At 28.5% G+C, this 14,604-nt stretch overlaps 1 protein-coding gene across 1 annotated transcript in view; it reads right to left on the reverse strand.

Moving 5' to 3' along the window:
• The window catches only part of LOC123301083, a 37,792-nt gene extending 24,265 nt beyond the window's left edge, over nucleotides 1-13,527 (reverse strand). Inside the window, exons 1-2 of the mRNA XM_044883813.1 lie at nucleotides 13,504-13,527; nucleotides 9,019-9,105 (exon numbers count right to left, since the gene is read on the reverse strand). Of these exons, the coding sequence (XP_044739748.1) occupies nucleotides 9,019-9,105; nucleotides 13,504-13,527 (111 nt within the window). The remainder of the gene's footprint in view (nucleotides 1-9,018; nucleotides 9,106-13,503) is intronic.
• Between the last annotated feature and the right edge of the window lie 1,077 nt (nucleotides 13,528-14,604).

Here is a 14,604-nt window from a genome sequence, read left to right on the forward strand (position 1 = left end):
TAGAATTGTTGGCAATTTTGTCTGTAGTGGTCCTAGAAGCCAAATGGTAGAAGTGAATTTAAAAAAAAGAAGATACTCAGTCATCAGGACTATCGACGGAAGTGAAAACTTAAAACTTTGGAAAAAATGTGTTTTTTTTTTTTTTAAATTTATAATGTATTTTTTTTTTTTTCAATGTCGTATGTATGGAGCGTTACGATGACGCGAGTTTCATGAGAAATGAAACGTGTCTAAAGAAATTTTCACTTCAAAAATAAATCTTTGTATCTTAAATAATAAATACAACCCTGACTTTTATGTAGAGAGTAAGCTGATTCGTATTTCCACAATCTAGAATATTATTTGAGAGTGTGTGAACAACCCCATATTACTTTGATGTGTATATTATATGGCATAAAATATTTTTTAAATTGAATATTTACATAAAGGATTGGCAAAATGACACTGGGGATAACGAACATTAAACGTTACAAACATAGGTACATACTTTTACACAAAGGTTACATATATTTTCAAAGTGTATGTTAAGAATCAAGTATTGCTGCTCTTTTAATAATGACCTTGGAGCCAATCTATAGAAAAACAAGGTTGGATTTCAACCTACAATCATTCCTTTGATTTTTTTTCTAATTTGAAGCCTTTTTAATAGTGTGTTGTAAACTGAATAAAATCTCTAATATAAAAGGCTGCATAAACACGGATAGCATTCATTTACTTTTCAAACATGGTTTTAATCACGAAAAAACCCACCCCATTTGGGTCTATAAATATGTGAAGTTAATTTTGAGGATAACAACAAGAGTCAAACAAAAGGATACCATTTTGAATGATCAAAACAAAATTGTGTTTGTCCAATGGCAGCAGTCGGTTTTTATATGGCACGAAATAAAAACTTATATCAATAGATTTCGATCATAAAATTTTTTTATAATCAACTGGATGTCATTTAACTTCACCAGATCAATAGGGTATTATCGTTATTATCAGAATATACTTAAATATTCTGATTTCGAGTCACAAAAGCACATTTTTCTTTTAAAATATTAGAATTAAAAATCGTAATTTTTAAACTGTATATCACGTGATCTAAAACGCGGGCAAGCCTTGCTGTGATGTCATATCGGTATGAGAAATAGACCATCAATTAGTTCAGTGTAGGCAGCTGGGTATAATATATCCATATATAATAAGTATTTATATTTATTATAATCAGATGTCTATGGATATATCTGTCAAACTTATTTGTGTTATTTCGTGTAACGATACCGATATTACGTCATCAAATTGAATGCCCGAGTTTTTGACAAAAAACGTTTAAAATTTTTATTTAAGTTTTTGGCAAGCAAGCGTGTGTATTTTCAGAAATAAATTTTTGGTGGCTTTTAATTAGCAAAATCAACATTTTTAAGTACTTTTTCAAAAATAGTAGAATACCCTATTTATATCATAAAAGCTAGTCTCGGTAGTGGATAATTTAGTTAAGCGTTGTTTGGTCAGGTCGACTTAATCAGCTGTGGATAAGAATAACAAAGAAAAAAAAAACAACTATTCATTCATTAAGTACATCAAAGTTTGGTGAACCACAAACAAAATTCTTCGATGATCTCTGCAAGCCAAAAATTGAATTCACTCATGTGCTTTACACTGTAAATAATGCTTTTGAAAATCGGAAAAAAGTCTACCTGTGTATATCCTGTCTTCATGATTAAAAAAATTTTACATTTCCTATTGCTATGTAGTGAATGCTTAAATCAATCTGATGAAATTACTTTTTTTTCCATGCAACTTAGCAAACTTAGCAAATATAGTGAAAAAATTATAACCATTCTATATGTTTGGTTACATCATCCTAACAAATCGTTATTATTGATCTGTCAAATCCGAATAAGTAACGTTTATTACATAAATATAATCATTTTTCAATGTTTATGAAAAAACGACTGTGATGATTTTATTTTTTCAATTTTTTTTCGCATCGATCGTATCTAATAGCTAAACGTACATTGATGGAATATATATATAGTTACGTTGTATTTCTGGTTATTGTACATATAAAATAAAATATACTTTTCTCATCTCCTTGCAGAAGTTCAACTTTTTGCCTCCGTCGGGCAGAAAAATAGTATACACAACACGCGATCAAGTTAAAAAATGTCTCAGATCTCATGTTTTTTACCATCGGCTTCGCCTCGGACAACAATGGGCATGAGATCTGAGGCATTCTTTACTTTTGTCCCCTTGGTGTGTAATATACTATTAAATAAACTCAGCAGAGCTATATCACTAAAGTTTTATTTTTGCCTGATTATACACATCTTAATAAAAAATGCTTTTTATTGAAATGAGATTTACCATTTCTCTTTAAGTTTTTGAAAACATGCAATATCTATACAAAAAAGCAGTGCAGGAAGGTGCGAATTTGACACTTCCAAAAAACACAATGAAGTTGATTTCCCCAAAAACCACACCCTTGACACTAACTTCAAATCAATTTTTAATCCTGTAGCTCTAACAAACCAATTTTTAATCCTGTCACTATACACCCCCCCCCCCCCCCCATCCCAAATTCATAAAATCCTCATCAAATTTTAGCACGAAACAAATGTACTGATGAACGAAGTTCATTGCATTTAAAGTTTAGAGCAACTTTGGTTGACCAGCAGTAAACGAATGAATGGTACAAAATGTTGCAGCGAACGATTTAATAATGATTTAATTTATTTTAGAGGCCAAAAGAAAAAAAAATTCTTTCAAAATTGAGTAAAACAAGCAATCTTAATTACATTAAATTTGAATGAAACCCGGCAATCACATAAATTTTGGATAATTTGACTATACTCAGGTGCAAGGCAAGTGACTTTACTCACTTTGGAAAGCAAGTGACTATACTTAGTTTAAAGCATTTGGAGGTCTATATCCTTGAGAAACTTTTTATTAGAGCCGTTAGTTACTTGTTTTTGGCTATGAGTATTGTCTCAAAAAAATTTCCCCAATACTTTCTAAAAATGATTTTTTTAAATTTATTTTACATTTCACAATTCTATATAGTATTTTATATGTTAAGGCTCCATTTACCAATAGTTCAAACCTAATTTCATTCAGTAGATATATTGCAGTTTCTCTCCATATTCACTTTGTAGATAAAATTCTGAATTTTCTTAAAAGATTATATACAGTTTTAAAAAATACATACTGTGTAATAAGTACTCAATAAAAATTGAATATAAAAAGGAAATAAACATTTAAGGATATCCTGATTTTAAAATACACTTTCAATCATTTGTTAAAATATAGTTTTTTATATTATTTATAAGAAAAAATAAATAAAAAACGACATCAATTTGTGAAATTGTATGTTTAAATCTTTCTTCATATTATTCGAACACAAAAAAGTAAATTGTTTTAGAAATTGTTTCCCGAAATCTCGGGTAATATTTTTCGAGCTACATCGTTTTTCTTGATGAGCGTTAAATAAAGTATTCGTGAACAATATTTGCCGCATGTTATACGTCACTCGTTTCGAGATAATACGACGTCAATTTATTGAAATTGGAATTAATATTTGTAGGGCTGATGCCTCGAGAGCCATAGATCGGATTGATTAATAAACAACGATATTGCAGCCGGAGGGTCCAACAAAGCTTTTTCAAAAAAGCTTTCAGGGTCCAAAGTTTTGTTGAAGTTATAAGAAAAAATTTTTAAATCGAATCTGTAAAAACTTTTTCTTTGTATTTGTTAAAACATGAATAATACTTTGTTTTCTACTTAAGTAAATAATATTTTTTTTAGAAATTTTTTGTTACAGCATGTAATATCAAGAGATTCATTTTTATATAGCGACATGGTTTTTGCTGGATCGGAATTGATCTCAAGAAAGTTTCGTGAAAATTGAACATAAAAATTTTAAATTGACTTTTTAGTTTTCAATGAATTTCTGTATTAGAAAAATAATTTAAACTGGTATCTTCTGAATGGATAAAGAAAATTATAAACAATAGATGTTATGAAAGATTCTAAAAATAGTTTTTAATAGAAAATATATTTAAGATAAAGGGAGTTTCTAAAGTTTTGAAGGTAAAATCTTTTATTACTAAAAAAAGATTATGTAAGATTTTCTAGATGTTACAAAAATTTTGGTATTTGGCCTTACGACGCGTATTATGAAAAAAAATTATGACGCGTATTTAAAATTACAATTTTTTGTTATTTTTAATTTAGGCAATTATTATATTCGGGAAAAACAGTGCCTCCCTCAATACTTGACTTTCCAATATGCTTTGATCAATTCATTAAATTTTTTTTGTATGATATTTAACATCTGAATGCTCCTTGGAACAAAGAAATTTAGTGAAATTAAAAACGAATTTCTTTACCCCAAACCAGTTTTTAATATAACAGTTCAGACGATTTTTTATTACCGAAGGTATGCTTAATTTGTAGTAAAATTAGTTTTTATTTTTGATAGCGGTGGTGAGTTGCTGTTTTTTAGTTTTTTGGAGGTGACAACACTGTCGTGAACGTACCTTATTCGGCAATATTGATCAAGATTGAATGTTATCCGTAATATTTTTCATATTACCTGTATAATATTGCATAAGGTATTTATTTATTGTTTTATACTGTATATGTATAAGAAGAAGTGAGTGAGTAACTTGACAAGACAGAAAAGGGGATAATCATGAGATTATGAATACTGTCATAGTTGAACATGACAGGAGACAACACACTTCATATATACCTTCTACTTTCTACCTTGCTTCTCTACTGTAGCTGTGTATCAAACCATACGAACAATGTTACATCATAAGTATGATGATGATATATCATAAAAGCCGTGTGGACATAGCCTTTATTTATCAGACCGATAATTTGCTGATAAATCAAATAACTGCATTCACTCTGGAACGATTGTAAGAATCAAATTTTTATGGTATTTCGAGAGCAATGTACGTGTAAAATTACAATTTATCATTCGATTATAAATAATGTCCGAAAATTAACGCAAGATTTGAATGTAAGCGCTTTTGAGTGGTAAAGTGTTGACAATTAAAATGCACAGACAGCATGATAGGTGTCAGTAAACGTTTTTTTAAAATGGAGGACTCGATGAAAAAAGAACGCGTTTTCGCTGTTGGGTAAGGTTTAAAAAGTAATAATGATAAAACAGCTATAGAGTGCGATTTTCGTATAAACTATGGTTGAAGTAGTGATTTGGCTTCATTCACACTAATATCTAGATCAAATTCACACTAATATCTAAATCAATTTTTGTATTGTAAAAACATATTATGACTTTAATGTGAAACAGTAATTTAATTAGCGACGAGTAGTATTTCTTAGAAGAACCATTACGATTAGCTAAAATTCGTATTGATGATGAGTAGAAATATTGAAAAAGTTATGATAAATTTTTAGAAAAAATGATTTTCTACAATTTAACACAAAGTTGCTCGGCCCTACTTCACTCCGGTTTAACTAGAAATTTAGTGGGATCGATTCTGCATAGAATAACACCACCATTTCTTTTAAATAAACCGAATAATAATGGAACGTAAAAATCGTAACGATATCACAAATAATTCGATTTGGTTTTTTTGGGATGAAAATAATAATTTGCTATCAAGTAGTTAATAAATGTATTATGTATACTGAAATTAAACAAACGTTATACTTCATGGAATCATATGAAAATAATATGAATAGAGGAAAATTTCAGCTATAGAAAGATCATACAGCTGACATACAAGTTATAATCATTTGAAATTTAGCACAAACTTTTGTTTTTACTTTAAGTAGAACAAATATGCTATATAAATATTATTATTGTTTACTAAACAAGAGGCTACATTGCCACGGTGATGCATTTTGTAGATTATGATGACAGATTTGCGTTTTGATTTTGTTATTTAATTAATTAACAGAAATTGTTTTAAACCTTTAATAGTAAATCTTCAGGACGTTCTATGATTCATAAGTACTTATTTTCACCTGTGAACTGTAGACCTTAGCCAAGTTCTCACGTTTCTTTTGTCTGTCTTTTTGTCGATTGGAAGGAAAACTAATTTTGAGAGTTTTAGTCATAAGAAATGACATTAACTTGGCAAAGCCGTGGCCACCAAAAAAATTGCTTAAATTTTACTTTAAAGTTTTGTTTTTTGTTCTTACTTTTGAAATGATTTTATGTTGTTATTTATGAGAAAGGTCATGCCTGACGTTGGCAACGGAGACACTTAGCTTATTTATTATTATGCTAGTTATGCCTGTGTAAAGTTTTTTGAATTTTTGTTTTTGTTAAGCTAAATTTTATTCTGCTGATGTTCATTGTAATGCTTGAATATTCGCCTGGAAAACCCAAAGAAGTGACTGGCATTAAATAGCGCATTCAGGTCGAAATAGAATTAAAAAAAAACAAAATTAAAATAAACTATAAACACCTAAACTTTACCTCGGTTTAAGTAGCAGGTGGGACTCATTAATGTGCTTTCCGCCTTCTACTGAACTTACTGCTGGCTCACTTTGGCTTTCAACTCATAATATAGTCTGTTAAACCGAAGCAGAGTTTACTTTGATTATAGTTAATTTTAATTTTGTTTTTTATTTCATTTTCTCTTTTTAATCTTGTTTCGATTTTTTAATGCAATATTCAATTTCAGTCGGATATACTATTGACTTTTCAAGGAGTTTCATCTGTTTAATAATAACTTTTTAAAATCTTCGATACGACTAGAAGAACATCGCAACGGATGATTTTTGTGCAGGATACTAAATCCATCGCATCTTTATTTTCAGAAAAAAACCAATTTTATTTTACGGTACAATTTTGATAATAAATTAAAACAACTATAACTGTCACCTTTTGAAATAATAATTTTAGGTAGGAAAATTACAAGAGACAAGAGCTCTCTTGACTCTGACTAGAACGATAACATTATTATAATCTACGATAGTTAATATTATGTGTTCCTATTAAAAGTTCCAAATTTATTTTCTTTTTTCTTAACTCTCATTTAATAAATAGGAAGGTAGTGTAATTACTTTGTTCACGGTCAGAAAAGATTTGCCGTGTGAGCGAGAGATACTGCACGGGGGTTGGTGGAAGTTCTCAAGTTACTTGTAAAATCCAAATTAAAATTAGATATCCAATTCTAAGCATTGATGTTTATTTATTATTTGGATTTTAAAAGTCATATAATATGATTCCACTACTCAGAGAAAATTTCCTTTTGATCCCTTTTCTCTAAGCCCATTTAAAAGGAGGAAACAAAAAGTTTAAAAAAAGAAGAAAGCAATCAAACCTTTTTTGCAGTGAATGGTGTAGCCATTAAAACATCTAAATTATTTATCTGATAAAAAGTAAAAGGTGTACAAAGAATTTTTTGCCTCCAAAAGATGATTCTTATAATTCTCGAACTTTACAGGTAATTTTATTTATGAAAGGAAAAAGTGGAAAATGGTAGCTGCCATCGTCTCTTAGGAGATATGACCATCATATTCACGAAACACACATACCGGCTATGTAAAAGTACTGTTGTATAAAATTCCAAAGTTTGTATCTACTGCTTAGAATTAGCAATTCTAAGGAAATAATCTCTGCAAGCTTAACTAACAGAGATAATGCACATGTTTTAGATTGGTGGATAACAGCTATCCTTACAACGTTTTAAAATAATTTGAGTCCTTTTCAAACACCACTGGAAAAAAGTGGTGTGGTTCTTACAAAATTTCTTGTACTCGAGTGCCACACAGATCTTCACTACTTGGAACACCTTTTAACAATAACGTACAAAGGTGTGTTACATGTCTTCTGTTCCGGTGTTAAAGTACTATAAATATATATACATTACATATACATGTATAAAATATAAAGAACAATATACAAAGCTTATCAGATCAAATTGTATTATATAATATGTACAAACTATTATTGTTTTAGGGGTGGAAAGTTTATTTTATACGTAATATGTGAGTAGTATTTTAGTACAAATGTATATAATAGTATATATATTATTCGTGGATTTATTCGAAACAATTTTAATATAACGTTAAAGTTAATTGATACGTAAATATCTTAAAGACGATAATATAAATCTTTAGAGGGATTATGCTAGTCAATCGAGTATTTACTACGAATATATTAAATTTAGTCAATTCAATACGATGAAATTTATTAGTTTAATCGAGAAAATATACAGGGACACGTAAGAAGCCTGAAAAAACGAAACATACACTTGATTACATCGCCATTCATCTTTGGTTTTTTGATAGTTTCCCGGTTCTGACCGTTTCTACGATTATTTTCATGTATTCCAGTAGTTTGGCAAAATGTTTTTACATAAAAAAAATCAATTCTATGGTCCTATGGTCCTATATGCGAGCTTTTGAAATTAAACTAATTATTTTGTGATCATTTTAAATTTATGAAAAAAAAATGACACAAGCTTTTTTACGAGTACCTTTTGCGTGAGCTAAATTATTTACAAAAAGTGTAAGGGCTTTTCATTTACAAAATGATTCTTTTTTGTATTGGAAAGATTTCAATCAATTAAAGAGATATAACATATCTTCTATCGTAGTCAAAAAGCGCTGTTTCATAAAGATAAATATATTAGATTTTCCCCGATTGAATAATTTTTTAACAACTGACTTTTACAAATTTGAAATTATTTGAAAGAAATTTTCAAAGTTTTGTAAAAATTATTGAGCTAAATCATGGATAAGGCACACATAAAAAGCTGTTATTATTATTTTAGCATAAAGTTTATAATTATCACATAATAGTTAGTTAAATTTCAAAAGATCGGATATAAGAACAATAAAAAAATTTGTACTATAAGTAAAAAAATAATATATGAGGATCATTGAAGAAAAATTCTGAAGACGATACACACGCAACTTCCAAAATTTGCGCTTACCGATGGGTTATTTAAATGGTTTTCCTATATATATTTGATTACATATTTTGTTAGACCCTTTTGCAGCAAGAAATTGATTGTTGAAAAAAAAATTTTTTTTACTCACTTGTATTTTATTCGTTGAACCCAGAATATAGATTTCTGGTGAATTATATTGAAGTACCATTCCGCTCATGTTGTTAATTTTAACAATCTGCAACAAACAGAGAAAAAAATAATATTAATAATAAGAGTTTTAATTAAAAATGTAATAATTAATTCTGTTAAAAAATTTGGTAAAGTTCTTCTTCATTTCTGAAGTACTTTACATATTATACAGACAGAGCGCATATTGTCATCAGAATTGTACAAAAAATGAGTGTTTAAATAAAGGGCGAAAAATCACCCTTTCAAGTTTTCATGTTAGAATTTAATTACGACACTTTTTAAAATTTTAATTAATACTTATAACTAGTCTGTATATTATTGCTTCTTAATTATTCTTTTTATTTTTGTATTTATTTTTTTTATTTTATGTTAAGGTAGTACTAGCGCTAAGGAAAGTTTAGACTCGTGGTTGAAATTATCTTATTTTCAACATTGATGATGAATTTTACTATCTAACTTCATAAATGTAGACGGAAAATAAGAATAAAATTTTCAATTTTAGATATTTTGAAAATTACTCAAGGCATTGAGAAATTTTATCCTTACTTTTCGTCATTTATTGTCAAGTTATAAAATAATTCAAATTGAAAAAATATATTTTATTAAATTTGTTCACCTCCTTGATACTTAATATTTTTGAACTGTGTTCGAATAGCCTTATTAATTTTATATTTCGTATTTTATTACCATTCATAAAATATATTAGTAAACTTATTTAATTATCTATATAGGTCAGTAGTCTGCATTCTATACAAAAAAAACTACCAATGAGTATGGCTACCAAAATATATATTAATAAATTTTTCATTTCAATGTGCAATTTTATTATCTGACTAGAATCTATTCTCTGAAATAATAGAAAAATTAAATGCTTATGTGCCTTGAGAATTTTTTCAAGATAAACAAGCCTAAGAAGTTTTGAAGAATCGTATCGAGAATCGTAATTTAGAGAATCATATTTTCAGGGTTCAAAAATGATATCAAAGTCAAATACAGCTTAAATTCATTTTGCAATACGCCTGATACTTGACCAAAGTACTTGCTAAGCCAAATTAAGTAAAGCAATTGATAATTCATCGAAATTTTGCATCCCGTGGCATAAGAAGTACGTTTTTCACTCAGTATCCGTGAGAAAAATAGTTCATTACCTGACAATAATCCAATTTATTGTCAAAATGTAAACTAAAAACAAGTTACTAAAGTAAATTTTTTAATTTTTCTCAATTAACCATGACAAATTTTATGTTCAGATAAAGTTTTGTAAGATACACGTGTGATAACGCATTATTAACGTACTTCTGCGATTGTCCAACTCGTGCAACGCACTCGTTTTAACGTACACCAGATTTCTCAGGCGTACGGTAATAATGCTGTTATCCTAGTATATTACACTAGTATCTTAAAAAACAATTTCATCCTGTATATATTCAAAAATCCAGTGCATGTACACTAAAATAATCCTGAGTCTGTGATTTAAAATAAAATGTTTGCAACACTAAATTCTGATTTAGATAATAACAATCCAAAGAGTTCTCTCCTTAAAATATCATATATACATTTCTTAATCCAATGGAACCCTACCTACTATACTTTTAGTATAGAATAGTTATAGTTATAAGCTAAGACTAAGATTAGTTTTATGTGTATGATGTAGTAAACTAAATTTTATGAAAGTCAAGCCAGGCAGGCACAAACAATATGAAGACTAAAAGCACCAAAAATAACAACATCAACGACTTTACTTTCCATAATAATAATATTAAATAATAAATTAAACATAAAACAACGTCATATTATTAGTGTGAGATTTATATTTTATAATATATTATTATATATAGGGGAAAGTTGTCTAGGTATGCTTATTGTCTTGTTCGGGCTACTAAGACGGTAAGATAGTGGGCACAGTGTGCTTCATATTATTACCCCAACTATACAGTGGCAAAGGTTATGTGTTTGCCCGATATGTATGTATGTTCATCTGTTCGGACCTAGTTTTTAAACTAAATATCATAATTTTAATGAGGTATCGTTAACAGCGGTTTGATCATCAACTGGTTATAGGCTATGTGACGACTTATGTAATTGAATATGGCGCCCTCCAGAGGACAGAAAGTCATGAACTTAAAATGAATTATAGTTTAATGATATCGCATTAGGTATCAAATGAAAGGGCGTAGTTAGTACTTTTCAAAAATATATGCATTGTAATATTTTATCACGTAACTATAACCCCAAAATCGTTTAAATAGTTCAAAAATAAAACCCCGACGCTCTTACAAAATTTAGACCATAAATAATGGTAAAAATCACAATACCACATAAATTTTGCGATGATATTGAAATTTTCTTTTTGGCTTCATTCAGTTGATTTTGAACACAATTTGTAATCATTTCAGTATATTTATGAATTTTCAGATAAATAGCAAAATACTTTCGGATAAAAGTTCAAAGTATGAACGACCATGAGAACTTTCCCAAACATACATTCACGTACACTAAATTATGTGACTGTATATGCTTTAAACTTGAAAGTAAGTACAACAAATGGGATATAGGATATAAATTATTATATAAGACCAACACTAAATCCTAAATATGCCTTAACCATTAAATGTATAAATAAAAGCTGGAAGAAAACAAAGAAAATATAAAAACTAGTTAAAAATACTTCTTTATGTTATCATTTTTGAACCATTGCATTTTGTACCATTGCTTATGAAATTGCATCTTCTGAGTCGATATATTTTTATAGATTAGCGAATTTCCTAAGGAAATGGAGCTATTGCTATTGAACTGATGACTGATTTTGAAAAAATTTTCTGCCTAAGAGATATCAAAAATGACTATCGTATATATGTGTATATATATAAATTTTAACGATAGTCATTTTTGACATTTATTAGGCAGGAAATTTTTGTATGCATATGAATGCATGTATGTATTATATACATATCTATACCTTTATGTGTCTGTATGCTCTCTAGCTATCTAGTGGTCACAATTTAAGTCCGATTTGAATAAAATTTGCTGTCAGAAGGGTTTTGGAATTTGAAAGGTCAAGTTCGTTAATAAGAAAACTCGATAAATGAACAAGGGTTGAGGAGCCCGTGTGTACTAGCTTTATATCTATATATAAAATGTATACTAGCTTTATATCTATTAGAATAATACCTACATATTTACTATACGACATTTGATTACACAACTTAAATTTTAAGTGAATAATGAAAGAAGGGTGGTAACTAATTCATTAATAATTATATTGTTATTAGAATTTCAATGTTTATCATATGATATGTTTTATTAAAATTATTATATAATTTATTATTACCAAAACAAAGAAAATTAGGTCATTAACATTGTATTATTATAATATACATCAAATATTTATAATAATATATTTTAGTAAATAACAACATTCTCAACGCAAAATCTTTAAGTTACGTGAAATATTGATTAAATGTGTTAACAGGATGTCTCAGATTAATACCGACCGAATAATATAAGCAGTTTTACATCGAGGTTTGAATAAAAAGATTGTAGCTTGCCGGCGTGCGCAAATAAACTTTGTCTGATGATTTTAAATATTTTCATAAAATATACTACAAAAATTATCTATATATATGTTGTTGTTCAAAGTGACACGCCGAATGGTCATCGATCCTACCAATCCTATCTTAGTATTTTAGAACTTTAAACGTTATCAACTACGTAAATATGAAATTTGGAGACATAAATAAAATACTCAAACTTTGATATTTTTAGGTAGATTAACCTCAGATTTCAAAAGTGTGACAGTTTTTTAATAAACATAAGATTCGCGTAACGATCTATATTACACAGGTTTTAAAGATTGGAATGATTTATAATTTCATTAAAATCTATATTGTAAAAAATTGCAGCACTACCGGTTTTAAATAGTAACAATTTTTAACGCCAGTTCTCTTGATTTACCTGAGTTGAATTTGAATATTTTGATTTGTCTTTAAAAGTGGTAAGTACAAGCTATCTAATAGTTTCAGTTGGCGGGTTGCAACTCCGCTATCAATGATGATGATGATGATGTGTTCCATATCTCCTAAGAGATGTTGGAGACCACTTTTCGCCAGAGTTCTCTATCTGAAGTATTTTGTATTAGTTGCTGTAAATTCATCTGTGTCCAGGTTTTTATATTATCCATCCACGAGATTCTTTTCCTTCCTTTGGCTCTTGTTGACTCATGTTTCCCTAGTTCTACCAACTGTTGCACATAATATTTGTCAGATCGCATAATGTGGCCAAAATATAGCTATCAATAGTCAAGTTATTATCAATAGTCAAACTACGACAACAGGCTTAAACAGGGTTTCAACAGGCGTTGATTAATAGACTGATATTAAGATATCATAGTAACTTACAAGAATACTTTTCAAATGTATGCATGAACTTTCTAACAAAAAATTACCTCCTCTTTTAACAATCTAGCCATTCCATAGATCTAGTCTGCTTATGACGGTCATTTTGTGGAAATTCAAGGTTTTTTGTGTGGAAATTCAAAGTAGAATTGCTGGTATTATTTTTTCGGCACTTATCTTGAACACCTTGTATACATGAAAGTGTTCTTTATAAATTCATATGTCTATAGTAACAAGTAAAGTGACCATGAGAGTTGAGAGTTTGGTGAAAAACCAATGTATTACAGTAACACAGTATATAGAGTATAAATGATAACATTAATATTACTACAATGTTTAGCAATAAAAGTTTTTCATCTTTCCGTGACCCTAATTAAAGTTTTGAAACTGATGTTGTCATAAGCTAGGATTTAGAGTTTCTGTTTCAATCACATTGTGGTTATACGTACGTATGTGAATAGGTAGTATATAGATAGGTATATATGTTGATGCTGGCTGGGTGATGGTTTTGTGGTTCTTATATTTGAAAGTTATAAAAAAAAGAAAATGTATTGGAATGATTCCTTTTATAATATTATATTATTAGGCCTTTTTTTTATACAAAATATAAAATTTTATTTTTATAACTACTCAATATGGATACAAATTATTTTATTATCTACATTTTGGGATGAAAAAACAGTTTTATTTAATTAAATTTTTCTTTTTATATCAGGGCGAGCAGGCACGGTATCTTTACGAATATTAAGAACTGATTTTGTAACATGAATAGATATAGAATAAATATACGTAAGTTAATTCTGAAAGCTTCAGGGGATCATTTAACAGTTTTCCCTTTTATCGTTTTGGGACACAAGGCTGAAATGAAAGAAATTTACTAATCCAACATTGATTCCGAGATAAGATTAAGACATGACAAACTAATCGACATTTTCTAATTTAGTTGGCGCTGTCTCGGGCTGTCGAGTATTGAATTTGAGATAGCTTCAGACTAAATACATAAGTTTTCTTGATGCACGAATCTATGAATACTTGAAGAGCTTTATTATTTTTGTTTGCTGATATCTAGACATAAAAGAGTACATATTTTACATTTAAATACAACTTATTTTATTAAAGTTAGAAAAGGAAATAGATTATTTACATCTATA

This window comes from Chrysoperla carnea, chromosome 5 (assembly GCF_905475395.1).
Source record: "Chrysoperla carnea chromosome 5, inChrCarn1.1, whole genome shotgun sequence".
Classification (NCBI taxonomy): domain Eukaryota; kingdom Metazoa; phylum Arthropoda; class Insecta; order Neuroptera; family Chrysopidae; genus Chrysoperla; species Chrysoperla carnea.